This window comes from Passer domesticus, chromosome 7, assembly GCF_036417665.1.
Source record: "Passer domesticus isolate bPasDom1 chromosome 7, bPasDom1.hap1, whole genome shotgun sequence".
Taxonomy (NCBI): domain Eukaryota; kingdom Metazoa; phylum Chordata; class Aves; order Passeriformes; family Passeridae; genus Passer; species Passer domesticus.
The window spans coordinates 43,919,799-43,947,294 of NC_087480.1; the positions used below are offsets into that span (position 1 = coordinate 43,919,799).

At 43.4% G+C, this 27,496-nt stretch overlaps 3 protein-coding genes across 6 annotated transcripts in view; 1 reads left to right on the forward strand and 2 right to left on the reverse strand.

The window, feature by feature from the left end:
- The window catches only part of TRMT13 (tRNA methyltransferase 13 homolog), a 5,570-nt gene extending 4,825 nt beyond the window's left edge, over nt 1-745 (reverse strand). Inside the window, exons 1-3 of one of the 2 annotated variants that reach the window (XM_064428122.1) lie at nt 545-734; nt 208-254; nt 63-129 (exon numbers count right to left, since the gene is read on the reverse strand). In XM_064428122.1, the coding sequence (XP_064284192.1) occupies nt 63-129; nt 208-254; nt 545-700 (270 nt within the window). In that variant the 5' untranslated portion in view covers nt 701-734. Of the gene's footprint in view, nt 1-62; nt 130-207; nt 255-544 lie in introns of both variants that reach the window. The other variant, XM_064428123.1, reaches the window with a different exon arrangement.
- SASS6 (SAS-6 centriolar assembly protein) lies at nt 671-13,889 on the forward strand. Of its 3 annotated transcripts, XM_064428118.1 has the most exons (18): nt 671-798; nt 1,761-1,821; nt 3,376-3,455; nt 4,624-4,728; nt 5,026-5,197; nt 6,090-6,167; nt 7,122-7,241; nt 7,327-7,518; nt 7,725-7,919; nt 8,057-8,146; nt 8,239-8,418; nt 8,951-9,032; nt 9,349-9,458; nt 10,292-10,414; nt 10,764-10,852; nt 11,295-11,386; nt 11,476-11,579; nt 12,743-13,889. In XM_064428118.1, exons 1-17 carry the CDS (start codon nt 731-733, stop codon nt 11,562-11,564), a joined length of 1,926 nt encoding a protein of 641 aa, XP_064284188.1. In that variant the 5' UTR covers nt 671-730; the 3' UTR covers nt 11,565-11,579; nt 12,743-13,889. The 3 variants fall into 3 exon arrangements, with proteins under 3 accessions (XP_064284188.1, XP_064284190.1, XP_064284187.1); XM_064428120.1 differs by lacking the exon at nt 12,743-13,889 and having other exon boundaries at nt 10,358-10,414; nt 11,476-12,629; XM_064428117.1 differs by lacking the exon at nt 12,743-13,889 and having other exon boundaries at nt 672-798; nt 11,476-12,629.
- Nucleotides 13,143-27,066, reverse strand: MFSD14A (major facilitator superfamily domain containing 14A). The gene is made up of 12 exons (XM_064428121.1): nt 26,843-27,066; nt 21,535-21,630; nt 20,451-20,513; nt 19,756-19,883; nt 18,592-18,706; nt 17,428-17,646; nt 17,020-17,133; nt 16,489-16,560; nt 15,935-16,047; nt 15,694-15,791; nt 15,023-15,186; nt 13,143-14,467 (listed from the first exon to the last, which is right to left on the reverse strand). Exons 1-12 carry the CDS (start codon nt 26,927-26,929, stop codon nt 14,261-14,263), a joined length of 1,476 nt encoding a protein of 491 aa, XP_064284191.1. The 5' UTR covers nt 26,930-27,066; the 3' UTR covers nt 13,143-14,260.
- Between the last annotated feature and the right edge of the window lie 430 nt (nt 27,067-27,496).

Genomic DNA, 27,496 nt, shown 5'->3' on the forward strand with positions numbered 1-27,496 from the left:
ATTCTCTGCAATATTCAAGGTCTTAAATCCGAGAGGATGTGCTGAAATTACACTGCACTTACAGGCTTTGGCTTCTCTCTTGAGTTGCATTTTTTTAAATGCTTTTGTAGCTGGTCTTCATATACAGTGCTAAAAGCCAAATGGAGAGAAAAGTAAGTATCATGTGAATACTGACAAAGAACGGGAAAAGCATTTACATATACTCACTGTTTTGGATCAAGAGGACACGGAATTCTTTTTCTGTCATTTTGTTCCTAGTTAGAAAAGTTTTAGAAAACACTTCAGCATGTATTCAGTGTTTTGTTTTAAAGAAGCTGTTGAGGTACATCAGCTTCATAAAACATCTATTCAGAATAAGTGAGTTAACCAGAACGGAGAAACGGAGACGAGAGCTTAATACTTGACTGCATCCTAAAAGAACAAACCCCTAAGGCAGGGTGAGGGCTGCAGCGAGTGCCGGCACACGGAGGCTCAAGGGAAGGCACAGGCGCTGCCTCTCCCACCCGAGCCCGCCCGCCCTCCCGGCCCGAGAGGGTCCCTGCACCTCCTCGTGCCCGTGCTCCCCGCAGAAGCGCCGGCCGGGCGCCGGGATCATCCTGCAGAAGCGCCGCTTCCTCAGCACGAAGTGAGCGCAGCGCCCCGGCCCCGGCTCCGGCCCCGGCTCCGCCATCGCCGCTCCCGGCGGCCCCCGCGCCGCCATCTTGGGCCCCTCCCCGCGGGCGGGAGCAAGATGGCGGCGGAGCGGATCTTCGACCGGGCGGTGTCGGTGCGAGTGCGGGGCTGCGGCTGCGAGGAGCGGTGAGTGCGGGCCGGCTGCGCGGGAGCCTCTCTGCGCTCCGCTGAGGGGCTGCGAGCCACAGGCGCTTCCCTCCTGCCTGCTCGCGGGGCCGCGCTCTGCGGTGCTGCGGGCACCGTCCGGGTGAGGGAGGGACCGGTGTGGCGAGGCTCGGGGCAGCCGGCGAGGGCCGGGCGGTGCCGTGGGTGCCTCGCCCAGGGAGCGAAGCCGGCGGGGCGCCGGCAGCGCAGCGAACTCGCAGTGGCTCGGCGGAAGCGCCGCTGTGCCCGGGGCTGAGGCGGCCGGGCCCGCGCGGTGCTCGGCGTCTCCCGGGCCTCGGCGTTGCCGCCGGCCCTCCCGCCGCTCCCCCGGCGCAGCGCGGCCTCCTGAGGCGCGGCTCCTCCTCAGCGCCCCGCGGCCCCGGACCCGCGGGTTTGAGCCGCCTGTGCGAGGGTGCGCACGGCAGTGGTGCCTGGGAAAGCCCGGACATTCCCCGTGTGAAGCGTCTCTGCAAAACAGGACGGATTTCGGCCCTGTGGGTCCTGTCTGGGTTAGGCAGTGGGAGAGGCACGGAGAGGCTGAGGTGTGTGGTGTGCGTTGTAACAAGTGACTTAGTGCTCGATAAGAAATCATTGAAGACAAGGTAGCACTGTATAAATGATTATCAGGAGTTTGAGCACTCGTTAATAAATTTCAACGGACTTATGCAAAAGTTGTAGTTTGTGGACAAAGTTTCAAAGCTTCTGCCTTGCTGTTTAAAGTCTGGTGGATAACAAGCAAGCAGCAAAAAAACCAGCTCTGACTGAGGAGCTGCAGTGACTGAAACTTATATTTTAAGTGTAGTCTTTGGAGGGAACTTCCTTAATGTTTCTGCCTAAATTTTTATTTTTAAGATGTCATTGATTCCTTTAATGCAGCTGTGAACACATGTTATTTGGAGAATGTTTTCTTGATTTATTACTGAGTTTCATCTTTTTGTACACAGGAGATTAAGTGTTCGTGTGAATATTGAACTACTGTCAATTTCTAATCCTGTTCATAAAAAGGTTTGTAAATTAATCATATTTCTGTCATTAGGTATTATCTGAACTTCATTTTATGGAAGTATAAGTAGAAAAATGAAAAGCAAAGTGTTTGCTGTTTGACCTGATTTTTTTATACAATTTTTTTGAGTAACTTAGTTGTGTTTTTCCACCCTTTCCCCCCAGCCTTTTTTAGCCCTCTATTTTAGTTTGGCTGTTTATGGGTCTTAGCAAGCTTGCATATTAAAAGTATTTGGAGATCCTCAGGGGAACGTAACTTAGAGCTTAGGAGTACCTTTGGTTCAAGGTTCTAAATTGGGAGTAAAAAAAAACAATCAGGGAAAATAACAATGAGAGCGCTACTGGAGACTTTGTTATCTCTTCTGTTGTGTGTCTGGTTTGTCACTAAAGTGTTCATCCCCCCAGCATGATGTTAACATTAGTTGTGGTGGTGTTGGGTAAAGATTGGTTTGTATAGGAATGCAGCAGTTTTTGGTCAGGTTCTGCTGCTGGTGGCAGTGGTAATGGATCATGGAGCTTCCTCTGGGCAGAAGCAGTTCAGTTGGAAGTGTGTGCTGAGCTGCAGCCTGTGCCAGGAGCAGCCTGGAAACTGGAAGTGCAGTTGAGTCCATCAGGGAGTGATCAGTCTAAAGGAGAACTTCAGTGCCTCATCAGCTAATGGACATCAGACCAAGCTGGCATTTGATCCACCCAGCTGGCTTGGGGTAGCATTAATTTTAACTCTCTGTGTGTGTAAACCCCTGAGTTTGTTTATGCATCTCCAGCTGAGAGTTTTTTTGGTGTTACTGGCACCTGAATTACTGAAAAAAGTTTCAGTTCTGTGTCTGTACCATGCTGTGTCACACTTCACTGTGTTGGAACAGCTGACACTTTCCTTTTGTACCTCTGCTAGGGAATGTCCTTGCCACAGGGGCAAGCCTTGTTCCAGGGAGCAGCTGCCTGAGCCTAATGTACTGCACAGCCCCATCCCTGGGATTCAAGGCTTGATGCTCATGGAGAGGGCAGGTTTTCCAAAACACTGTGCAGACCTGCAGTGAACAAATGAGTGTTTCAAAGCTGAGCAGCATAACCCTGCAGTTTGCCATGTGGGATTCCTGGACTCAGCTGTATCCAATCTGCTGAGCTGTGTATCTAAAGCAGCTGGTGGTTTCATAAACTTCAGGAGCAGCGTGCTCTGAAAGGCTTCCAGTTACGGGAGTGGTGTATTAGTAAACCATGACAGTGGACTGCTAGTGCTACACTTATTTCATGAGAAAAAAAGAGCAAATAGCTTTATCTCTGAAAAATTATGGATACACACTGAATTCCAAAACCTTTGCTGCTCAAAGTTTAAGGTTTTAAGGTTTTGGCTTGGTTTGTTTTTGTGAAAGAGTTTTCCTTGTTTTCCCATTATAATATTTGAAGTTATATTAAATGGTAATGTTGTACACATTCTGAATCAGTTGCCACAATTCTACTGTATTTTTGACTAAACAATGAAAGCATCCAATACTGCTTGCAATGCTGGTTTAAAAGATTTATAGTATTTTAATCTTATTTAAATGTACATCTTTTCAGGACTTAGCTGTTCGATTGACTGATGATACTGATCCTTTTTTCCTTTATAACCTTGTCATATCAGAGGAAGATTTTCAAAGGTAAGTGAAATTACAGTATTTTCTCTGTGAAACATTTCTAAATGGCAAAAAAGAAGAAGGGAATATTTTTAGCTTGGAGTGGTCTGTGTTAGAGTTCAGGTTTTGGCAGTATTGTTCTCTGACCAGTTGGTGAAACAGCCAAGTTCAGGAGGGTGCCCAGCTCAGGTTACACAGAGGAATACTGCTGGTGTCTTCTGTTTATCCTAACTGCTGCTTGCAGACTACTCTGTGTGTGTGTGTGTGTGTGTGTGTGTGAACTAGTTCAGGAAATGATTACGAGAACAAAGTCTGTTTGCATGGACATGGTTTTACAGACCTGTGCCTGTATCTTAGGGGTTTCTTGCATAATTGTACTGTTGGGTCTCATTTACTTGCTCAGAATTTGAGCAAATCATCAAATTTGGATTCCAGGCATGAACAGATGAGCAGTTCAGTTTTCTGCTTTTTTAGGTATTTATTTATTTATTTTTGCTTTGTTTTGTTGTGTTTTTTTGGTGTGTTTTTTTGGTTTTTGTTTGTTTGGGGTTTTGGCGGGGGGAGTGGCTTTGGTGTTGTTTTTAAAAAGGGAGGTGTGATCAGTGTGCGGATCAGAAGGCAAAAGCAAAGTAGTGTTTGCAGGAGAGTTGTGCAGGAGTGTTCTGCTGCACAGGGGCACAGTTTGTGCATGCACTGTGGGATGTTTGTCTGAGTTTGCTGTGTCTGTGCAGAAGGGGGGCAGAGATGGGTGATTGGGGATTGAGGCAATGGCTGAGGCTCCCCTCCTTGTCCTGTGCCTGTCCCCTCACTGCTCCACGCTGTGCTCTGAGGGTGATGCCTACTCCAAGGAACACGTTTGTTCACCACAGCAGCTTCTGGTTTTTAATCAGTGCAGCCCATTTGCAAGAACTCTTGTGATCAGAAGTATCCTCTGGGGATTATTATCCAAGATGCTCTAGGATGACCCTGCTCAAGCAGGGAGGTTGGAGCAGCTGACCCACTGGGGTCCCTTCCAACCTGACCACTTCCATGATTTTGTTATATGTGGACACACTTCTGGTTGAAAATAACATGCTAGCAAACTTTAATTATCAGAATTGGTTCTTTCTACTAGAGTAAACAAAATATTTTATAGGAAATAAATTACAGGTCTCTGTATCGTTAACATTTTTTTTCCTGTCTGTTGATGTAGTTTGAAATCCCAGCAAGGTCTCTTGGTGGACTTCTCTGCTTTCCCGCAAAAATTTATAGATCTGCTTCAGCAATGCATTCAGGAGCAGAACAAGGATATCCCAAGGTAGGTCACAAGTGTGTGCCACGTTACTTGTGTGTACCTGTTGGGTTCTTAAAATGCTTGTCAGTCACTCAGACTGAGAAGAGTCAGTAGAAAAGGATAATCTGACCTGCCCAATCTGAGTGTGTTGGTGGATGTGGCAAAACCTGAGTCTTTGGAGGAGAATTCTTTCTTGAGCAAAAACTGGAAAGCCTTTTACTCCACATATAAAAATATATTTTATTGGGAAATAGTTTAGGATCTACAGGTAGTTTCAGGAAAAAAAATGCTAAACATTTGATTATCTTGGTTTTTCTCTAGGTTTTTGCTGCAGTTAGTTTCTTCAGCACCTGCTCTAGATCACACACCTGTCTCTTTAAATGTAGTGGAGACCAACCCTTTCAAACACCTCACCCATCTCTCTCTAAAATTCCTGCCAGGAACTGATGCAGAAATAAAGAAGTTTTTAGCCAACTGTTTGAAATGCCTTAAGGTAAAATGAAAGTTTATTGTGACTGCAACTAAGCCTCAATGCTATATGTACTTAAGCATTTTTTTCATTCTGTGTAATTCAGGAGTATGTGCCAAGTTGTATGCTCTGGTTTATTTTTCCTTTTAGCCCAAATATGTAATTAATTGCATGCAGCTACTTGGGTGCATGCTGTAGAATCAGAGTTGTTACCATGCCCCAGCAATGAGGACACTTCTGTATCCTCAGGCAGGAAGGGGGAGAGCAGCTGTGTGCTCTGGCTGCTGCACTGCCCACAGCCTGTGCCAATGGCCAGAGAGCTGCAGGAGCTGCTGGAACCTTCAGTCTCTGTCCTGCACTTGGCTGCAGGACAGCACAGGCTGCTGCTAATTGTGAGGCTTGGTGGGCTTCAAAGGACTAAGCTATAAAAAGCCAGTTAAAGTTGGAATGTTGATGCAGTTTGGTAGCATGCTAGCTTTGATTTTGTGAGACATTAAAGGTCTCATAGTTTGACTGCTGTCTGTTTCAGTTTCATAGCCTGGGATTTGTCTCTCCTATTGTGCTGTTGTATTTCTGGGCACCTAATAAGCCATTTTAATAACATGGATTTTCATTATTTCAGTTGATCTCTTGTTTAGGTAACTCCTTTGTAAACATATCTTGTAAATAAGATACTATTTCCTTGTAGAAATTTGGTAATAATTTAATTTGGGGTTTTTACATTGTGGGATAATACCTTTTCTTTTGAATTTACTAATTATATCTTATTCAGTATGACACTTGTTTAACAAGGTGATCTTTTCACAAATACAGTGAGTAAATGGGTGCTTAGGCAGGCTGTGCTGATGAAATGGGACCTAAATGCTACAGGTATTTTGGGAGCTAAGGATTTGACTTGATGTCAATTTGTGCACAGGAGGATAAAATGATGTTGGAAGAAAAGCTTAAAAGAACTGAAGAGGATCTTACCAGGCAACTGAGCTACACTCAACAGGTAACATAAAATTTTCATTTTTGTGTGTTGCACTTTTTTTGGTTTATGGCAAATGTCCCTTTTTGTGGGCTGGTTGGTTAGCCACTACCCAGCCAAGGTAACTGACTTGAGACTGAGTGAAGAGAATAGTCTAGTGTAGCTTTTCTAGAGAGTGCATAAAACCAGCAGCTGAAGATTAAATAGAGCTCTTGCAGTACTCAAGCAGAATTTTCCTTTATTTTGTGCAGAGGTCTGTGTGTACACACAAACTGAATACTAAATATATGGTCATGTGAAGATAAATGATAAATATATTTCATATATTCCATGAATCATTGGGAATTGTTTTATTTGGAAAAATTGTGAAACTGTGGTAAATAAATTGGAAGTCTTGGACTTTAATTACTCCATTTTGGTTTTTGCAGTCAGCATAGTAATTCTGTATTTCAAGAGAATGATTTGGGTCAAATTCTGCAGTTATCAAGGTGACTTTTTTGACCATAATGAAACAGAACAATTCCATTAAAACTGTTAAGAATTATTTTTGGAATGGAATATTTGTTTGCCTCATGTTTGAGTTACTGGAATGTGTTTGCTGAATTGGAATGCAGAATTACAAATCAAAAAAAGGAAAAGATGCCACTGAAGAACTTTAATTCTTTTTTTCCCCAATAGACTGCTCTGTGTTACAAGGGCAGAGAGCATCAGCAGGCTGTTTTTTCACTCTTGAATAGCGGTTGGAAAAAACGCAATTGCAAATTAAGATTATTTTTATCCACAGCATTAGAACAGTGCTCTTCAGCTTCTCAGTGCCTTACTTTTCCTGGTTACAAAATTAACATATTTCAGCATCTGGTACTGAAATTTAGACTTTATTTTAATAATTCCATGTCCTTTTAGTAAGTAACAGTAAAGAGTCAGTATTGGCTGAAATGCTTACATTTTAAAATTCTGTGCTTTGTCAAACTTAAACAGAGCTTGTCAGAGAAGAGCCGGGAACTTGACAAACTGAAAAATGAATGGACATCCTACACTACAGCTCTGAGCAACAAACACTCACAGGAGCTGACAAGTGAGAAGGAAAGAGCTCTTCAGGTACAGTGGTTGGAAACAATGAACAAGATTTTTGAATGGGAGTAGTCAGAGTCAAATAACTGCTTCATTTCTTTGCTTCTCGCAGGCACAAACTCAGTACCAACAACAGCATGAACAACAGAAAAAGGAATTGGAAAATTTGCATCAGAAAAGTATTCAGCAGTTGCAGAACAGGCTCTCAGAACTCGAGGTCATCAATAAAGACCTAACAGAGAGGAGATACAAAGGAGACTCCACAGTCAGAGAACTGAAAGCAAAGCTTTCTGGATTAGAAGATGTACGGCTTCCCAATACCCAAAATTAAGCTTCCTACTGCTAGGGCATTAAACAGTGCCTGCCTGGGCACACCATAGGAAATACAGCATATTCAGTTCATTTCTTTCCTTCTTATTCCATATTATGCTTACTATTTAAATGTGTCTGTTTAAATTACTGTTACAGGTTTTCTTGAAGAATAAAATTCAATTCCTTCCCAACATTTAGGAATGTCAAAGAGCAAAGCAGGAGGTGCTGTCCCTGCGCCGGGAGAACACAACTCTGGATGCTGAGTGTCATGAAAAAGAGAAACTCATTAATCAGCTGCAGACACGAGTTGCTGTCTTGGAACAAGAGATCAAAGACAAAGATCAGCTCGTCACCAGAACAAAAGAAGTCTTAGATGCGACACAGGAGCAAAAGGTTTCTGCATTAATTTTTTTTAACCTTGTATGGCTGGTTCCTTGTAAGGACAGTACTCAAAGAATTATGAGTGTTCTACTTGAAATCGTAAACCATGTGTATCACAGCCTTATTGTATTTTGTAACATTCTTTTAAGGTGATACTGGAAGAGACTACAGAGGAAAAACAAAGGCATATTGAAAAACTAGAAACAACAATTAAATCGCTGTCAGCTGAACTCCTTAAGGTTTGTTTGAACACAGCACTTCCCTTGTGCAACATCTCCCTTATTCTTAGGTGTTTATTTTTTTAATATATGGCTTGGGGTTTTTTTAATAGGCAAATGAAATTATCAAGAAGCTACAAGGAGATTTGAAAACTCTAATGAGTAAATTAAAATTGAAAAATACAGTAACAATTCAGCAAGAAAAACTATTGGCAGAAAAAGAAGAGAAGCTTCAAAAAGAGCAGAGGGAATCACAGGAGATGGGACAATCCCTTCGCATGAAAGAGCAGGAGGTATTGATGGGTTAACCTTGTGTGGTGGAAATGCTGGTGTGTGTACTTTGTTGGGTTCTGTGGGTTTAACTTAGAGAAATAAGGTCTTAAATCTTTCCGTGCAATAGAATATACTCATTTGCTTATTAACATATTTATTTAAATGTGTCATCAACTTTCAGATTTTTCATGTTAACCTGATTTGTAAAAGCCATCCATTTATATGGAAGGCAACCAAAATTGTTTGAAGAGAACAAGAACAGAGTGAACCTTTTTCTTCCATTCCATTAAACAGGATATTCCCCTGTTTAGAGTCCTTGCACTATTTAATCATAGAAAAATAAAGGTCAAAAAGGATTCTGGCTGTCACCTTGTCAAAATCCTAGCTGAAAAGTAGGGCTTCCTTTAAAAGAATTACTGTGTTGCTTTTGTGACAAACTGAGTTCAAACTTCTTTAATTTTAGAATAACTTCATAAATGCTTTTTTTTGTTGTTGGTTGTAGCTTGTAGTATAACACTGCTGATAGTGTTACAATTATTATGGGAATTACAGGTTTGCAAGCTACAAGAGCAGCTGGAAAGTACAATACAAAAACTCGAAGAAAGTAAGCAGTTACTGCAAACCAATGAAAATGGTAGGTTGGTACAGCTTGATTTCTCCCCCTGTAAAAATGACCCAGTGATCTTATTACTGCTGAAATTGATAGAAGCAGTTTTTGGGGTTTTTGTGAAGAGCTGCCATTGTTGTCATGTGTGGAGAGCCCTCCCTTGGGGCTGTGGGGTGCGTGCTCAGAGGCCTGGAGGGGGGGAGGCTTCAGCAAGTGGCTTTGTGTGGTGCTGGGGAGGAAAAACCCAGTGAGCTGTCACTTCTTGTGAGGAAGGGCTCCTGGCCATTTCAAACAGCTTCTAAGAGGGAGCAAATGGACTTGAGCTTTTTCTCCCTCTTTGCAGTTATCACGTGGCTGAACAGACAGCTGAGTGAAGTTCAGATGGCAAAGAAGCTGGAGAGTCCTGCCAGTGCCCATGCTGGGGGCAGGGCTGCTGTTTCACCTCTCAGCATGGTAAGGTAGAGCTGTAAATAATGGGCTGGTGAGGTGGGCATCACCTGCTAAAAAGCAGGGCCTTCAAAGGGGAAAAATAAAGTGCTTTCATCTTCTTCTGGCTTTACAGTTTTGGGTGGGTGTGGTTTGGGTTTGTTTGTTTGTTTTTCAACAATATAAAACTGTTGGGTGCTTTTTGCTGCCCTGAGCCTTGTAGGTGAGAATCTTCCAAGCTCTTGTTTACATAAAATACACAAAGCAATAACAGAATTAGTTTGGAAAAGATGAAGTGCAGAGTGAAGGCAAAAAAAGGAAGGCTTTTTTATGGTGAGAGGTTTACTTACTAATTCTCTTTGTGAAGGTTAAAACCCAAAGTGTACTATTTCAATACTCTAACTAATGATTTTTAGAAACAGCAAAGTCAGGTGCTAAGGAACACTGCCTGCAGTCATTGTTGAATAGTGCAACTTGCTGCTTCTCACCCTGTGCTGTACAGAGCTCTGCTGCCACAGCAACAACAGGAATTGATGAGCTGCTTGTTCACAGTGGCAGGACTGCTCATACAAAGAGGTCTCTGCATTTGTAGCTGGATACATTAATTGCTTTAATCAAAGTCAGGGTCTGTAGCTTATTGCTAGCTGAGAGTGCTCACCTCATCTGACTTTTTTAAAGTTAGGTTTTCCTTTAGTGTGCGAATCTTGGAAAAATGATGTTTTCTTCCCATCAGGACAACTCACATAAGTGTTGGCTTTGTAATGGCAGTTAGTTTGTTAATTTTGGAATTTATAATCTCTACAGTTACTTGTAAAATTATGTTTCTTATTTATGGATGAGTTTTTCTATTTGTTTTACAGCCTGACCGACCATCCTTTCATAGCTCAGGAATCAGTCATCCCATTTCTCCTCTCTATGCCTTCCAGAACTTTCTGGAACCGATACACAGCAAAAATGGAAATTCCCAATGTCCAGTATCAAAGGCAAGCACTTTGACTTTTTTTGTTTGCTTAAGAATATATGAAATAGTATAAAATTTTATTTATTGTATAAAATTTTATTTAAATTGTATAAAGTAGCAAAGCACAACATTCTGACTATTTCTCAAAGTGTGTATTTACTGTATTTACTCTTAGGCTCTCTGCCTTGAGCATTATGAGTGTTATTCATAACTAATGTTTGTCTTTAGGCTGTTTCTCACAGGCTTTGCTGCACAGCAAGGCCAGTGAGGTGTAGAAACAGGAATCTGGGAATTTGGCTCTGTGAATGCCCTGGGGGAGGGGACTCTCAGATCTGGAGTAACTCTTAACCTGCAGCTCTTTGTCTCTGCAGGTTCAGTTGAACTCCCAGCTTTTGAAAGCCAGTCGGTGTTTGGATGCTCACACAGTGCCTGCAGCTGGTCACACAGCCAACAAGGAGAAGTGAGTGTCAGCTACTGCAATTTAGTATTTTTGTTATTTCACTATAAAGCCCTTTGTCAGCTTGCTGTGTTTGGAATTGACTGAAGGTTCCAGTATTAGCCTGCTTCTAATTACCATGCTAACCAATTTTGTGTAGGTTTGTTGAAACCAAAGGAAGAGCTGTGCTTGCAGGAGTGGGCCCCCAGGAACACCAGTTCAGTGTTGCTCTGGCTGACAGATCTAAGCCATCAGCCATTCAGTGCTGGGGCACTGAAAAAAATCAGTTCTAGGCTGTTCTTAACCCACTCAGTGATGGTTTAACTTTACGTGGTAAAGGTCATGAAACGCAGTAGTTGCACTTCTAGTGAAGGTTCTCCTGACCAAGGCTGTAGCTGTCCTCGCTATAATGCACTGATGACAAACTGCATTTGCTTTAAATTTTAATTTGCCTTTCTGTTTCTAGTGGTGAGCAGCTGGGGCTGGAATCAAAGTATTTCAAGAAAAAAGATGACAGCATTCCTTTACGAGGGCTTAGTCAAAACACACTGAACTCGGGTAAGTACGAAACAGAAGGTGTTATTTGAAATGTCCTTGAAGGGCAGTGACAGCTGTGGTTTAATGCAGTGTCCTGTGCTGTTCTGCAGAGTACCTGAGACCATACTTGCCAGCCAAAGCACAGCCACAGCCAAAAGCTGCTGGAACACCAGCCTCGGCCTATTTTCCTGGATCATAGACAGGATTATTTACTGTAAGAGTCCTCTTTTAACCATTGGGGGGATTTCTGAATGTCCTGCAGTAGTGTGTTAGCGAAGTATCACTGTGAACTGACGTAATTTTATGAGCCAGTTTTCTTTGAGGAAGGGATCGTGACTGACTTGGATGATGCTTCAGGGTGCTTGAGCCTAAGGAGAAGAAGGTAAAGCCTTAAGGAGCCTTAGTGGGAACAACATCACCAGGGCTGTGCAGAATTTTCTCAGTATATTGTTGACCCTGTAAATCCTAAAAACTCACCAAAGTGCTCTGACTTTTTAATAAAAACCAGGTGAAATGTACATTCCCTGAGTGAGAACAAGTACCTGAATTTCTGTTTGACTCAGAGAACAGCTGGGGCAAAGGGAAAGCACAGGAGAACTGTGCTATGCTGTCCATTCTAGACTGGTCAAGCTCATGTGGAGGCATAACTAACCTCCCTTACAGTTTAGTTTTTAAAACTTGCTTCATTTTGGAACCAGCTTATTTGAACTGCATATAGACTTAAAAATAATCCCATACTAAAAATGCTACATTATTTCACTGAAGGTAGAAAATCAAAACTTAAAATTCTCAGTCCTGGTTCCCCTAAGGTTTCTGTTAATCTCTTACATTACATTCCACAGGCTGCCATGCATAAAACATTAAAAGGTGGAGTAGCTGAACAGTTAACTGTTGACAAGTATCAACATCTTAACTTTTATAAAGCATACATTTCAACTTTTAAGACCACACAGAAATTTCAGGTACATCTGTGTAGCTTGTTCTGCTAGGATAACCCCTGGGATTTGGTGTCCACTGCAGAATGAGCATGCATGGACTTAAGCCAGGCAAAGTATCCTTAGAATGACTATTCCTTGCTTTTGGTAAAGATATTTCATTCCTTTTGCCTTAGTTACTCAAGTGCACCAGAGGACTGTGCATTTCAGTGGTTTGTTTTGCTGTGTGAAATGTGTACACTTGTTTATAAATTAGTACCATGTTAATGTATAGTGTCTGGTTTTGTCGTGTACATTTTAATGGAAATATTAAATGGTTTTTATCAAAAGCTCTGATTAGTACCTGTTTCAGGAGTAGTACTAACCCACATCTCCACTGTACTGGAATTCCCAGCTGAGGTAAGCACCAGAACAGCTCTCTTTTCTTTACCTTTCTCTGCAGTTTTCTGTGGCTCAGTGCTGTGCCCATGTCGCCTGCAGAGGAGCTGCTGTCACAGGAGTGTGGCAGCACCTCCTAGGCCACTGCAGTCCAAGGTCCCACCCGTGCCGTGGGCCTGGCAGCCCTGGGCAGGCAGGCTGTGTGGCACTGACTCGTTCCTTGCAGCCTGGCTCTCTGGTCGTGCTGTTCCACGGGTCCCAGGACAGCAGGAGCAGCTGCAGGCAGCCTGTGCTGCTGGCCAGCCGGGACCCTTCCCCTGTGCTCAGGGCTGCTTTAGCTAATGCACAAAGCTCCAGGCTGCATCACTACTCCAGATGCCTTTTTCCACCTGCTGAAGTGTAACACACATGCAACTACTGAACTTCACTTAAGGTTTAAAGAGACATTCACAATTATTTAAAAATTCATTAAAATATTCAACTTTATTAACAGTATATTTACATTTTTTTTCCTGCTCTTGGTCAACCATGGTGAATGTTCAAAGGTAAAAAAGCATTAAGCAATAACCACAAGATGAAAACATTTTAAACCTATACAATACTTTATACACAAATTTATACAAAGGAACACTTAAATAATACAACTGGACACAAAAATATACACTTTTAGAGAAATTCACATCAGTAATTGTATAAAGCTCTCTTCTGTACTAAGGGTCCTGAAAATTTAGGACTAAAACTTTAGTTCTGTAATGCAAAAGGGTTCTTGTGACAGTCCTCAAAGGCCACTATATAGCACACGACAGATTCAAGGCTATCAGCTTATAGAGTTCAGTCTGTATTCAAGTTTTGAGGTCCTTTATGATTACGCAAACATCAGAAATAGAGTGGTTTAATAAATGGTACAGAGGAAAGCAGAGGTTTAGAGCCAGTATTAAAATTTGTAGGCCCAAAACACCCACTTTGTATTTCAACAAGTGTTTGATACGACCATTTCTTTAAAAATAGAAAGAGTAAATGCACTTACATAAAAATAACTTTTACTGTTCAGCAAGCGTGCTCGAGTGATTTTTATATTAGTACAAACTTAAAAAAAATCTGCCATGTGACTTTTAAAAGAAATGATACCAATTCACCTCCCTACTTAAGTACATTTACATTAAGGCTTTGAATCAGCTGACCCAAGATTTTACAACGTTAAAACAAATGGGTCCACATGGATGCCAGTCTGTCTCATTGAGACGTAGCATGACTAGAATTAAAGCTCACCACCGTAAGGAAACAGAAGGACACATGCTCATGCCTTGACTCTATTGTTTGTCTCTGAACTAAGAATGTAAAGTTTAGCAGTAACAGTATTTCATGGCAAGAGACAAGTATGTAACAGTTTGTTTATAAAAGCGAGTAAGTTTTTAGTTCAATGGCAACATCTTTGGAGAAAGCTCCTGTTTCAATTCCTACAGATTTCATGCAGAGAGATGCTTCTTAAGATTACCTTAAGAAATTACATTTTGATGGAGTTGGAATGTGTATCCCAGACTGCTGATGAAAGAAGAGTCCCAACGGTCTTCCTGGATTTTCGTCATACGTTTGTGTCTTGCAGTAATGGTTCTTTAGCTTCACCAGGAGCTTGTGGGCTGTGGGGATGGCCGTGGCTGCCACAGTGTTTCTTCCAGTTGCTGGATCTTACATTTAGGTTTGTATGTTCAGGAATAAACAAGGCAACAAGTAATGCCAACAGCACAGAGCACGCTCCAAATAAGAATGGGGGTCCAGGAATTATGGAGTTCTGAAAACAACAACAAAGTGTTAACAAGCCTTTCAACACAACAGCCTACCATTGCTAATTACCCACTTTCAAGAGTTGTTGCCTGACACATTAGTGAATACAGTGCAGGCTTTGAGAAGGAATGTGAAAGAACATTACATCATAAGATTTAGGACAAGGGAGCACATGATTCTTATTAATGCTTGCCAACTTTCTTTTCTGGTGCAAGTTCTTCCTGCTGAGATTCCCCAAAAACTCAATTAAAAAAAAAAAAAAAGCTCGGCAGAAGGACAACAAAACAAAAACATTCACCATTGCTATCTGTCCATCCTTCACAAGGGTCACAGTTGTCTATGACTGTCAGCTGTAGCTATTTGAAAATTAAACTAAACTAGTGTATGCAATTAAACAGATCAGTTAAACAACCCTCCCCTAGAGGGACTTAGAAACTTCTTTCTACACCCTCCATTTACAGTCAGCCTAACAAAATGTACCACGGCATCAAACTGGAGAACTGACAAGCAGAGGAGCCCTTCCTAACTTCTTCTGGAAGCAGTAAGTACAAAAGAAATGTACCTGTTGTAAGTGGTATTGTGCAACCACACTACCTCCTGACGATGATTCGGGCATGGGCAGTTCATTCAATTCAACGTGAAATATATAGAATATAAAACCATAAAGCGCTGGTCCCAAACCATTACACAGTCCTCGAATTCCTGTAATCATCCCTTGAACAACACCTGGGAAAAGTAAAATATGTGTTTTTCTATACCTGTAGTTATACATATATAGTTAACTATTTCTAATGCCTTAATTGACTCGAAACTAATGCAAGCAGAAAAAGCTCTAAATGGTGTTGCACTATGGGTATCAGTAAACAAGGGGCACAAAGAGCCTGTCATTATCACGTATTTGAGTGGCAGTGCCTGCCATGCTAAGCTAGTTCAGAGGCCAGGATATGCAGTCTCACACAGGAGAGAGCACTGCATGCAACAGTGAGGAACAGTGCGTGGAGTTCTCTGACTGTTTTGCAACTGTGAGGCCTCGTTGAGTTTTCCCTCTGCAGTAGAAGTACGTGGTACACACACAGTGCAACTTCCAAGCAGCCTGGATTTAATGTGGTGCCCTAAGCTCAGCTATCTGGGCTGCCCTGGCAAGAGTCAGCCTGGCTGACAAGCACTAAGCCCAGCATGTCTGTCTGCACAGCATTCCTCAACTGGAATTCCAAGAGCCAGGAGCAAACCTACCCTGCTGGTCGGCATCAGCAGTTCGTGAGACCAGGGCGCTGACCGCTGGGAAAGTGATGCTGGACATGGCGGCCACAGCACCGGCTGCCCACATCATCCTGCAAAACACAGCCTGCAGTGACTGCTCTGGGGCTGCAGCTCTGCCCTGGGAGCTGCACTGGCTCTCTGCACTCACACCCTTCGAGGAGGGACACGATGCAGACCAGCCCTGCATCAGTCAAAGCAAAGTGAAAGTGCATACCATGGCTCTGAGCCAAAGCCGTACCAGGCCAGCTGCAGTATTTGGAAGCCCAGGCCCAGCAGGATGGTGTTCTTGTTTCCAATGGACCGCATCAGTAAACTCAACACTATTGTCTAACAGAGGGCAAAAGCAAAATGTCAGAACAATAACATCCTTAAAGGCTAAACACAAGTAAGCTGATGAATTAATGAATTTAAAAAAACCAACACCTGAAAACATTTTATTCTCCATGTCAAATACATGCAGAAATATTATTTTAGTGTTTCTCAAAAGTAGTATTTGCCTCTACCAAAAAAAAAAGCAGTATTTAGCAAGTTATGTGACTAAACCATCATCTCTTCTTTGATGCACAAAGGATTTAGTTTTCCCTTAATGAACCAAACACTTGTTTTCAAGTGTTTTCATCCAAGTTAGAGTCTTAGCCAATTTCTAGAGAGCTATTAAAAAACAGACACAGAAAAACTGAGCTACAATTATGGAACCACAGTGTCCTCCATTCTCCACAGTGCTTCCTTTTCAGCTTGTCAAATCAAAGACACAAAGCAATAACTCACCTGTGCAATAATGGAAAGAATCCCAAGAACTGCTATGAATGCTGCAACACTTTCAGATGAAAATCCCATTATCTATATTAAAAGAAGGCAATTTGGTTATTAATCATAAACCATGCGTGATGATGTCACAAACCCCAGTGAGGGAACACACAATGCAGAAGACCAGTATTATTCAGTTCCTTGTCTTGTTTCCATTACATCAAACAAATAAATGAAAATTAAGGGGCATAAATAAAAAAATTTAAATTGTTCCCTCAAAAAGTAACACCAGTTTAACATATTGAACCTCATAGTCCAAAAATAATGCAAATAATTACAAAATACAAGAAATTGTTTTATAACTCATTCATCACTTCTTTTTGCCTGTCTAAAAGAGAAAACCAGAACAATAAGGGAACTTACATCAGTTCCTGGGAGCTTCTAAATTACATGATTTATCTGTATTTTCCTTATTAGTTCAGTAATACTGAAAGCTTTCTTAAGCCCTGTAAATTTACTTTTGTTCAAATTCATAGCAAAGTGTTACATTACCTGTCTGAGGTATAGGAAGAAGCTGGAATATTGGCCTGCCTCTGGGAGGTAGGAAAGAAAGACTGTTATGCAGATCAGCAGCACAATGGAGTCCTGGCCGACTTTCTTCAGGGACTACGGTAAGAAAAAACAATTACAAAACATTCTGCCTTCATTTCCAAAAAGCATCCCTAGCTGGGCTCTGAAAAGCCTGACAATTAATGAAGTTGTTATGTGGCACCACCAAAGAATTCTCTGTATGTTTAACAAGATTGTCAGCAAAAGGATCAGCAGTGAAGCAAGGTTAAGCTTGAAGAAATTGAAGGCTTTGTTTTGCAAGCCTGAACTATTGTAAAAATTGAGTCTTTTCCCTGCGTCCAAAGCTCAGTATGTACAAATAACAAAATCTTCCCCATTTAAGTAGCTTACTGCAAAGGGGTCAGCCTGTTCCCATGAAATGGGTGCTCCCCAGGACGCTGGCCTCATCTTCTCTGGCAGCGACTCCGGTACAGCAACAAGGATGAAACAAATGTCCAGCAGGGCGATTGCCGTAGCCAGCACCACCACCAGGCTGTCGCCGTACGCTCGGCCCAGGTAGGCGCCGATAGCAGGGCTGGTCACTAAACTTGCTGCAAAAGTTGCTGAAACCTGAAATAAATAACAGCTGGTAAGATTTTCAGTGAGACAAGTCAGTAGTGTTATTACCCACATCTTCTCCTCTCCAGAAGCCTACCCATTACAATCACACAGTGATTAAAAGTAACCTTTTTCCTATGCCTATGTGGTAGCAGCTATGTATTTTAGACAATCACAATTTTTTAAGAAATATTTTCTTTTTCTGATAACTGGACAGGAATATGAGGCTCACAGCACTCTGGCATGTACTGACATAATTAGGTTTAATTAACTATAGATTCCTCTGGGAAGCAATGAGCTGTATTTAATCTTCATATTAGTGAAATAGGCAATGTCTGTTAAAAAAAAAGCACATGCATAAAGGGTATATTAAATGTAATATGCTGGTTAATCAGCCGGCCTTGTGAAAGATATTAACTTAAAAATGGAGAGAACTTTCTCAACATATCACAATCCCTGATGTGTACAAGCACAAAGAAAGTATTTAGTTCTATATTCATTGCTTTCAGCTCTTCCTGCTGAATGGCAATGGATTCTGTAAATTAAACACAACAAATAATTTTGCTAATCCATTATAACTTGAAGCTGTCGAGGCTCCTGGGACCCGGCAGGGTATCAGGAGGTAACAGAGAAACAGAGCTGAGTTGTAAGAACTAAAAACAGCCATGTAACTCAGCTATGTTACAATGCAGGAATAACTAAAACAACTCAAATTACATCATTAAGACTGATAACGGCCCTTAAGACAGGCAGGACAGCTTTTATGTTTTGCTTCATTTAGAAGCAGAATATTCAAGAGATACAAGAGTGGATGACAGGAAGAATTAAACAGAAAAAACTGACTCCAAATTAAAATCAACTTGCCACAGAAGAAACAAAAACACAGCTTTGAAAAGCATTACAAACTGAAGGGCTTAGTACTGAATACCACGGGAAAAGAGCCCAAACAATACATACCAAACCATAGGCCATGCTCCTCTCGTGTTCTTGGGTTATGTCTGCTACATATGCAAAAACTACAGAAAATGTCACTGCAAAAACTCCAGACACAGAGATTACAGCGAAGTACCACCTAAGAACAAGATAAAAAAGATTAGAACAGCTAAACAGAAACAAAGTCTATTCAATTCAAGCATAGCTAAACAGTAAATCACCTTGTCCAACTTATCATGACAATTTGTTGAGATAATCTTAAAGCCAATGTGACTGTCTTGATAGAACTGTGTAACACATATTGCACCAAGTAAAAGCAGCATGATTTTATAGCATCTACAAAAAGCTGCTGTGATTAACTACTACTGAGAAATGAGGTGCTCAGCTAATAAACTTAACTGGCCTATGACCCAAAGCGAATTAGGAACCTCAGTATTTTGAGAACTTGGTCATTGAAAGGCCTCCACATTAGCCATTACATGTATGCTACAGACACTAGCATTTGGCATTTGAAACCTTAATGTACACTTAGAAAACAGGCTCCTTCTGAAGAGGGATGAGCAGACAGGAAACGGGAAAGGCTGACAGAGCTGCCTGAGCAGCTGGCACTGGCCTGTGTCAGTGCAGGCTGTGCCACTGCTGCTCCACCCTCAGGAAGTGCATGGGGCAGGAGCAAGCCCAGGGCTCCGACTGACTCCTGCCCTAGCTGGGCAGCGTCCCAGCCAGTTAACTGGTCAGCAAGGTGCACACAGCATGAAAGCTGGTCGATTTTAGAATTTGAGAAACAGAAGTGTAAAAGTGCTGCAACACTGTACCTTACAGATGGTTACCTCATGCACCCACATTAGGTAAGGTTTTGATTTCAGTGTCGCTGGCTGGTAGCTGAGTGAGAACTGTGGCTACAATCCAGACCCACACAGCTCACTGGACAGCGTTCTCCAGCTGTGGCAGATGTGCTGGACGTAGGGCTTACAGCACACAGATCAAAATCAGCAGCTACTGAAATTCTGACCAAGGCCTCTGGCCTCCTGGCAGCTGCCTCAGGTTGACTGTACCCCCAGCTTTGCACAGAAATAACCAACCTTCCAGGAAGCACAAAGAGCATTTTATTAACGATGCTACACGCATAAGCATTAGATAGCAACCTTGAAAAACAACAGCCAATCTGGCATGAAACAATTTACTAACCATGGGCTGATCTTCATTAGTGGTATGGGTGCACAGGTGAAAAACACTGTTAGCAGCAAGAAGGACTTTCGTCCCCACACATCAGACAGGGCACCTATGAGTGGGGCACTGAGGAACGACAATAAGCCCTAATGAAACAAAACATTTGGAGTTAGAACCCAGAGGTCAGACTTGTGGTAGCTGACCATGGCACAGTGTGAGAGCAGCCCGTGCTCTAGTTTCATTCAAGCCCATGGCTACAGTGCAATGCACCAAAGGCAATGTGGCCAAGCATCACTCATCTTCTATCCCATGTCTGACTACATAAACTTGAGATCTTATCTCAGAGCTACACAAAATTCAAAATGCAGATGATCCAGTCCTACAAGCAGTTCATGAACTGTGCTTTATAGTCTATTGGAGCAACAAACTCCAAGTGAAAAATTATCCACTTTCAGCACCATATCATCATTTGGGATTAAGGAACTACCTTTTTATTTGCTGAACCCAAACAGTAGATACACACCAAGCAATACCTTACTAAAAGTAAAAAGATGCACATTTGCACTTCCAGCAGTAATTTATTCCCATTTTATTCATACTGTGAAAGCCATATTGAAAAACCTCTTGACTGTTTCTTTCAGTTGGCAGTTATTTCCACATTCCTCCTACCATTCACTTCAAATTGTACTTGTGATTATCTTCTGTCAACTTACCTTTACTCCTTGAATTAGACCATTCATTAGAAATGTATGTTTCGGGAAGGTTTCATGCAAAACCTGGAGAGGAAATATGAATACAGTCATTTACACAGTACGAACTACAAATATTGCTCATGATACATCCAACTTTATCATGCACAGCATTTTTTTTTTTATTTTCATAGAACACAGAAGAAAAAATAGAAGAAAAAAGGGCAAACCACAAATAATGTGACTAATCTTTAATTTACATGGAAGGCATTTTAGATTGCCTGAAATATAAATAAACCACAGAGAACCTAGAAAATTATCTCTGGCCAGATTCTCCAAATGCTACTGTGTCATCTGTTGGGAACTGGAAAGAGATAGAGGAGAGATGTCACCATCCTGAAGTGGCTCTCAGTTTGGTGAGCAGAATCCAGAAATGCAGCTGTCTCAGTTTGATTTGTGTTTAGATGAGAGGGATTCCATTCAGTGACAGTGTGCAGTTCATACCCAAGACACTGTTGAGGGGTAACAGGAGCTTTCAGAGCAGCACCAAGAGTGCTTTTAAAGTGGAGTTGGCTTGGGAGATTTTTAAGCCTTCACTCCTTCAATTTGTCATCATGCATCACTCACAAATTAAATCCAAATTTAAAAGCAACGAACTACATGAGAAAGTACCTTGGTACAAACACATTGGTGTGACTGTTTCACAAATCATGGAGATGCTTTGACTGGTGTAACAGACTGGTGCAACTGGTTACCACATTTCAAGTATATTTTTGTCCTTACATTTGTAAGATGCCAATATTAGATGGCATCTTGAAAGAAAAGACAATTCATTACCACCTTACTGGTTTCAATCAGAAACTATTTACATGTAAGCTTGAGTGTTAGCAGACTTGCATGTAAACAGCTGTGCCACACCATTACACTGCTACAATGAAACAAATGAAATTTCTGATACCATCTAAAAAGATAGAACTTCTCACTTGCACAACAGAGCAGCTCAGTGATGTGTAATTTTCATTTAATGTAATTTAGAAGATGCTCAGTGCCTTTGCAGTAATTGTCCCAGCTCCCATACAGTGAGAAAAAGCTCCTGAGGATCACCTACCACTAAAGTGGGAGCTGTCAGGAGTCCCCAGGCAAAAAACTCCAAGAAGATAACGATGACAGCATGGTAGACACTGGGTGAACCTATTCCTTGAGGCTGAAACAGGAGAAAAGACAGGTGATTAAAACATCTGATCATTCATCAGTCATGAGAAATGCATCTGAACACTATAAACAGAACAATTAATAATGAAACAAGACTCAAAACTTGGGAATAGTTACCCATCTAACTGGTATGGAATGGAACTCCTTTTTTTAACCCTTTGATGCCAATGTCCTGAAGTGTCCTACTCTTACTCTCCAGAATCCTTCACTGCCATCTCAAAAAATAAACCACTTCATCTGCCAGTCTGGGAAACAAGGATGCTACAGGGAAAAGAGACTCTACTTCAGAGAACTAGTTAGCTTTCCTTGAGAAAAGTGCTTAAAGGTACACAAAGCCACATGGAACAAAGTTTCCATGCAGTGCTCACACTCAGCTATCCCCAGTTCTCACTACCTGGCCTACCAAACAGCTCTTCTGTTACTAAAAGGCACCACTGCTCCACACAAAACAAAGCTCTAAATCAGGAAAGAAACTAAAATAGTGAACACCAGAAGCAAATGTCAGGAACAGCACTGATCACTTCCCAAATACTGAGTGCAGGCCTTAGTTACAGTGTGCTTCAAATGCAGGAAGAGATGCAGATAAAAGATTTGACGAAAGGAACTTGAAATTCTCAGTGATTTGGTAGAATCAGAAGCAGCTTTTGAAGAGAACAAAAAGAGAATGGGTGGCAAAACCTGTTCATCTCGTAGACTCTGTAAATGCTGTCAAACAACATGCCACAGTTCAACATTTGCAAATTAAGGACAGGGTTCACTAATTATTCTCATATGAAAGCTGTATGAATAACTCCTCAGAAATTTCATATGTGTTCTTTCAACTTAGAAGCACTGCCTTAACATCTGCTTTGCTGGTTTTGTGCAAAGGTGAGTTACTAACAGAGTGGCCCTGACGTGATCAGACTGGCATTTACACTGAGCACACACACAGGCTAAGGACCTCAGCTGCCTCCCAGGAAGGCTCACTGGGATTTTATCAGTGTGTGTAAGTAGCTGATGGAGGAGTAAATACAAGAGCCAGACTCTTCTCAGAGGTGTCAGTGACAGGACTGCAGGCACAGACTGAAGTACAAGAAATTATACCTAAAGCTCAAAAAACAACCCTTCCTGAAAAAGGCTGCTCAGTGAAGTGTGGAGTTGCCAACCTGCAAACCCCAGAGCAAACAGTTCCAGCTGACCCTGTCTGGGGCAGCTGGATTAGCGATGTTGGAGCTGCCTTCCAGCCTCAAATACACACAATTTTAAGTTGCAGTTAGGTAATACTGGAGTCGTTCTTTTATTAGGAGATTTGTGCAAGCCATACCTAGCTTTTCTTTCCGGAGTCCAATATTTCCAAATATTGAAAAAATGTAGGAAATAAATACAGAAAACCTCACTGCCTACTCACTCCTATTGCTAAATGAGATCATACTTTTCAAAAGTAGCCATAACAGTCTGTAAAAGGTGAAATACAAAAAGTACCTCAGCTATTTTTCTTTCCCAAGCCCTCTTCAGTAAATACAGACATACCATACCAATATTTCTGCTTTTTTCTGCCCACTCTCCCAAGGATGTAAATTAACAGTCTTTGTAGGTACAGAGAGTGGCTATAATTATCCTCTCTTCCCACAATTCCTTTCCCTTTCCACCCACAAGCCTTATTTTAGCTTTGGGTTAAAAATTTGCACAAACTGCAAGTATCAGTGTTAGCTGTTTGACTCAGTCTCATGTAATCAGGGTCTCTCTGATAGCCCCCAGACTCCTGTCACATTGCTGGCTTGTGACCCCCTGAGGCCTGACAGACAGGGAGAGGTCACAAACCATCCCACCCCTGCCAGCATGGGGGCATCAGCCCCTCCATTCACAGCAAACACTCCAAGTGACTCCAAGGCCATCGAGTGACTCCAAGGCCATCGGTGGCCGTGCTGCCTTTGTCCAGCTCCGAGACCACCCGCACAAAGCGGAACAGCAGCAGGACAGCAGTGGCTGCTCTGCACAGGGGAACACTGCTGACTTCAGAGGTCACTGCTGCCCTCTGCCATGTCACCCAGCTGTAAGCAACACCAACAGAGCTTTCCAACACGCTGACAAAAACAAGCAGAAGTGACATTTAGATTACTATGGTGCAACTTCCCTGCTTTCTTGTTGCTAGTACTGACTTATCATATGTACTGTTATTTGTTCTTATCTATTAAAAAAAAATTATACAAGTAACTTAGTCACATTTAGATCATCGCCTCTATAGTAATTTTTAAAGGTGGTAGCAACTATCAAGTAGCAAAGATGCTTCTGAGGCGAGAGAGCAAGGGGAGGACGAGCAGTTAAGACACATTACAAGCATTCAGTCCACGAGGTTCCAGTGCCAGCCTGACGCACTCTCAGAGCCCACAGATGCAGGGCAGGTGCCGGGTGTTCAGCCCTGCTGCACCCTACAAACCTGCCCCCTGTGCTAGTGCAGTGTAATGCAATGGCCTAAGTGCACTTAGCAGAAGGCCCCAGCCCTGGAAAGAAAAGATACAGAGCCCTTGTGTGAACAAGCTGCAAGTGAGATGCTCCAATCACAGAAACAGCAACCCTCCTCTGTGACCAGCAGCCAGAGCAGAGCACATTTGTGCCTGGCTGAACCCGCTGCACAAACAGGGCTCCAAGAAGCCTTTTCCTCTGCTTATAGAGAAGATACCTTTAGTCAAACACTTTGTACTGTCAGTCATGCCAGTAATAAAAAGTGTACATGCCAGGCAAGCCCAAGAACACACACCTGACAACAACAGCAAAACCATCAAAGCAACAAAGCTATCGTGTGTAAGAGCACAGCTGCTGCTCCCCTGCTGGAATGGAAAAAAGTACCCAGTGAAGTTCTAATCTCTAGTTCATTTCATGACTGCTTCAAAAATGCGTCATTGTGCATAAGATGAATACATAAAGGAAGGAAAAATTAAAATTGTTGGGGGAAAAAAGTGTTGAAACAGAAGTTGTGGCTGCCCCACGCCTGGACGTGTTCGGCGGCAGGCTAGGTGGGATTTTGAGGAACCTGGCCTATGGGAGGTGTCCTTGCCCATGGCAGGGGGTGGAAATAAATGATCTTTAAAGTCTATTCCAACCCCAACCATTTGTGATTCTATGAAACCACATCACTGGTGTTGCTGCCTCTCCTTTGGTGAAATCTGACAACACACACTTGAGTACCACACACCATTACAAGTTCTTTCTGTGATACAGCTACTAAAGCTGCAAACAGAAAAACACAAAAATGCCACCAAGCACCAAGCCAAGCTCCTGCACCACCCACTGCCTTGTCAAGGAGACCCAGCAGAAACTGCATGGGAAGAGAGGCTTTGCAGAAACAATGGGTGGGTTTTCCTTTCTGCTTGTTTGGGGTTTTGGTTTTTTTTCTATCAGAGACTCTTTCTGCCTGTGCTACTGCCTCATTAACCATCTGTACATTTGTTCTGGCTCATGCAATTTTTTCTGATTTCAAACAGTTCCAAAATAAACCAATCAGGCTGGAAAGTTTGCACAAAGATGCTTGATTAATTACTGGTTTGCCAGTGGGAAATATTGAAGATGGGGCCATTTTCAGGTACCTGTTTCCCACAATGTCACACACCACGCTGATGAGGACACTGAGCACTGAAGGCCAACCTAACATTCCAGCAAATATTAAAAAATTCCACTCATGAAACTTCTGCTGCTGTTATAAAGAACACTCTGATATAAAACTTCATAACCAAACTTCATAACTTAAAAATATGTATTCAAAACAAATAATTTCCCAAACATTTATTTGAAGGCAGAAAGTATCACAAGTGGAAGTTTTTGTTGCCAAACAATCTACATACCTTCATCTATCGTTTATGGCTCATTTTTATGTGATTTCCAAAAATTAAATTAATACAGAACTCACGGGAGTTGGCACTCAGCTTCTGAAACTGGTGGCAGGCACAAGGATGTACTAAAAGTATCACGGAATGCAGTTAATTGTAACATATTTCTCCTCTCTTGACAAAAGGAAGTTGAGAGGTTGGGGACGATAGGAAACACACTGTATCTTAACCAATGCTACTCCAGACAGAAATGATGAAGCACCATGTCCCTGAGTAACAACATTTACTCTATTGTACTACTCAATCTAAAATACTTGCATTTAACATTTGTACAAGATAATCGCATACATTTCTATCTTTACAAACAGCAGAAACACATCCTGGAAAACACCAACAACCAATACCAGAATTCATTTTGCTTCCTGAAACTTCAGTAATCCAGCCAGCTGGCCACTTCGATGAACAAGTATAGTGACTCTCACACCTGTCTCTTCTGTTAGTGCTCCAAAAAGACAAACCGAAGGGCCAGCAATTGCTAAATCAGCAATTCAGTCTGTCAAGATGTCTCTGCATTTGAAATAAAGGCACCGTATTTAGAACAGGGCACATCGAAGCTACATAGTGTTACACATTGGAAATAATCCAGGGGCAATGACACGTTGGAAGTAATGGCACTTATCAATACAAAAAAAAACAAAAAGCAACCCCCCCCAAAAAAAAATGAAACCAAAAACCACACCCAAACCAACTCCAAGCTTCAGCAGCCAAAACACTTAACAACTTCCTTTCTTTTTTGAATTCATGTATTTACGAGGAAGCAGAAGAGTGGGAAGAACCGCAAAGCCTTTCTCCCAGGCGCCCTTTGCGGAACCGCTCAGGCGCTGTTCCCCTCTCGGCCCGTTCCGTCTGACCGCGGGCACCGCGGGCACAGCGCGCCCCGGCCCCGCCGCAGCCCCGCGGCCCTGCCCGCGCCCCGCGGCCGCCGCTCACGGGAGCCGCGCTCGGCGAGCCTGGGCTCGGACAGGCTCCGCTCACCTCGGGCGGCCCCAACGACCCGCCGTGCCCCAGGCCCGGCGCCTGAGGCCGCACTCGCTCCCACGACCCAGAACCCGGCCCACACGAGGAGCCAACCGCGCTCACGGGCGGAGCGGAGCAGCCCGACACGCTCACAGGTGTGCTGGGGCAGCCGCCCCGCGGACACCGGCCCGGCTGCCGAGCGCGGCCGCGGCGGCCGTGAGGGCACCGCGATCCACACGGGCGCGGCCGCCCGAGGCCCGCGGGCCCACCGACCCCCGTGGGTCGGGCCCTGCCCGTCCGGGGCCGGCCCCCGCACCGCCACAGAGCCTGGGCCCCCCGCCGCCGCCAGCCATCCCCCGGGCCGCGCCGCGCCGCCGGCCTCACCGTGCCGCCGTCCTTAATGATGATCTTCTTGGCCAGCATGATACTGCGGTTCACGGCGCGCTTCTTCTTCTTCCCCGCCTGGGTCATTTTACCATCGCACCCCGGGGGCGGCACCAGCGGCCCCTCCCGGCTCCCTTCGGGCCTCGGCTCCCTCCGTCCCTCCGGCGCGGCCGCCGCCACCCCTCACGCGCCCGCCGCCATCTTGCGCACCCCGCCGCGCGCGCAGCCGGCGCTGCGCATCACGCGATCGCGCCATTGGCCGCGCGCCGCTCACGTGTGCGGGGCGCCCCCCCCGCCCCGGGAAGTGCGGGCACGGCGCCGGGAGAGCGGCACGGCGCCGGGAGAGCGGAGCCCTTGGGTGGCCCCCGCAGCCTCCGGCACCCCCAGCCTGACAACGCCACGGCAGAAGCACCGAGCGCGGCCCCGCGGGAGCCTCAGGTTCTCCAGTGGCCCCGCAAGCATCACCCGTCCCTCCCGAATGAAAACACCCGGCCCCTGGAGCTGCTGAGGCGCCCGGAGAAAAGGACCAAAGGAAGGCAGTTAGAACGGGATGTACCTGACATTTCTAGAGCCAGAGTACACGAACAGATATAATCACCCTAATGATCCAGCTCGCAGACAGATATTCTTCTTTCTTACTGTCAAGCTTTAAAC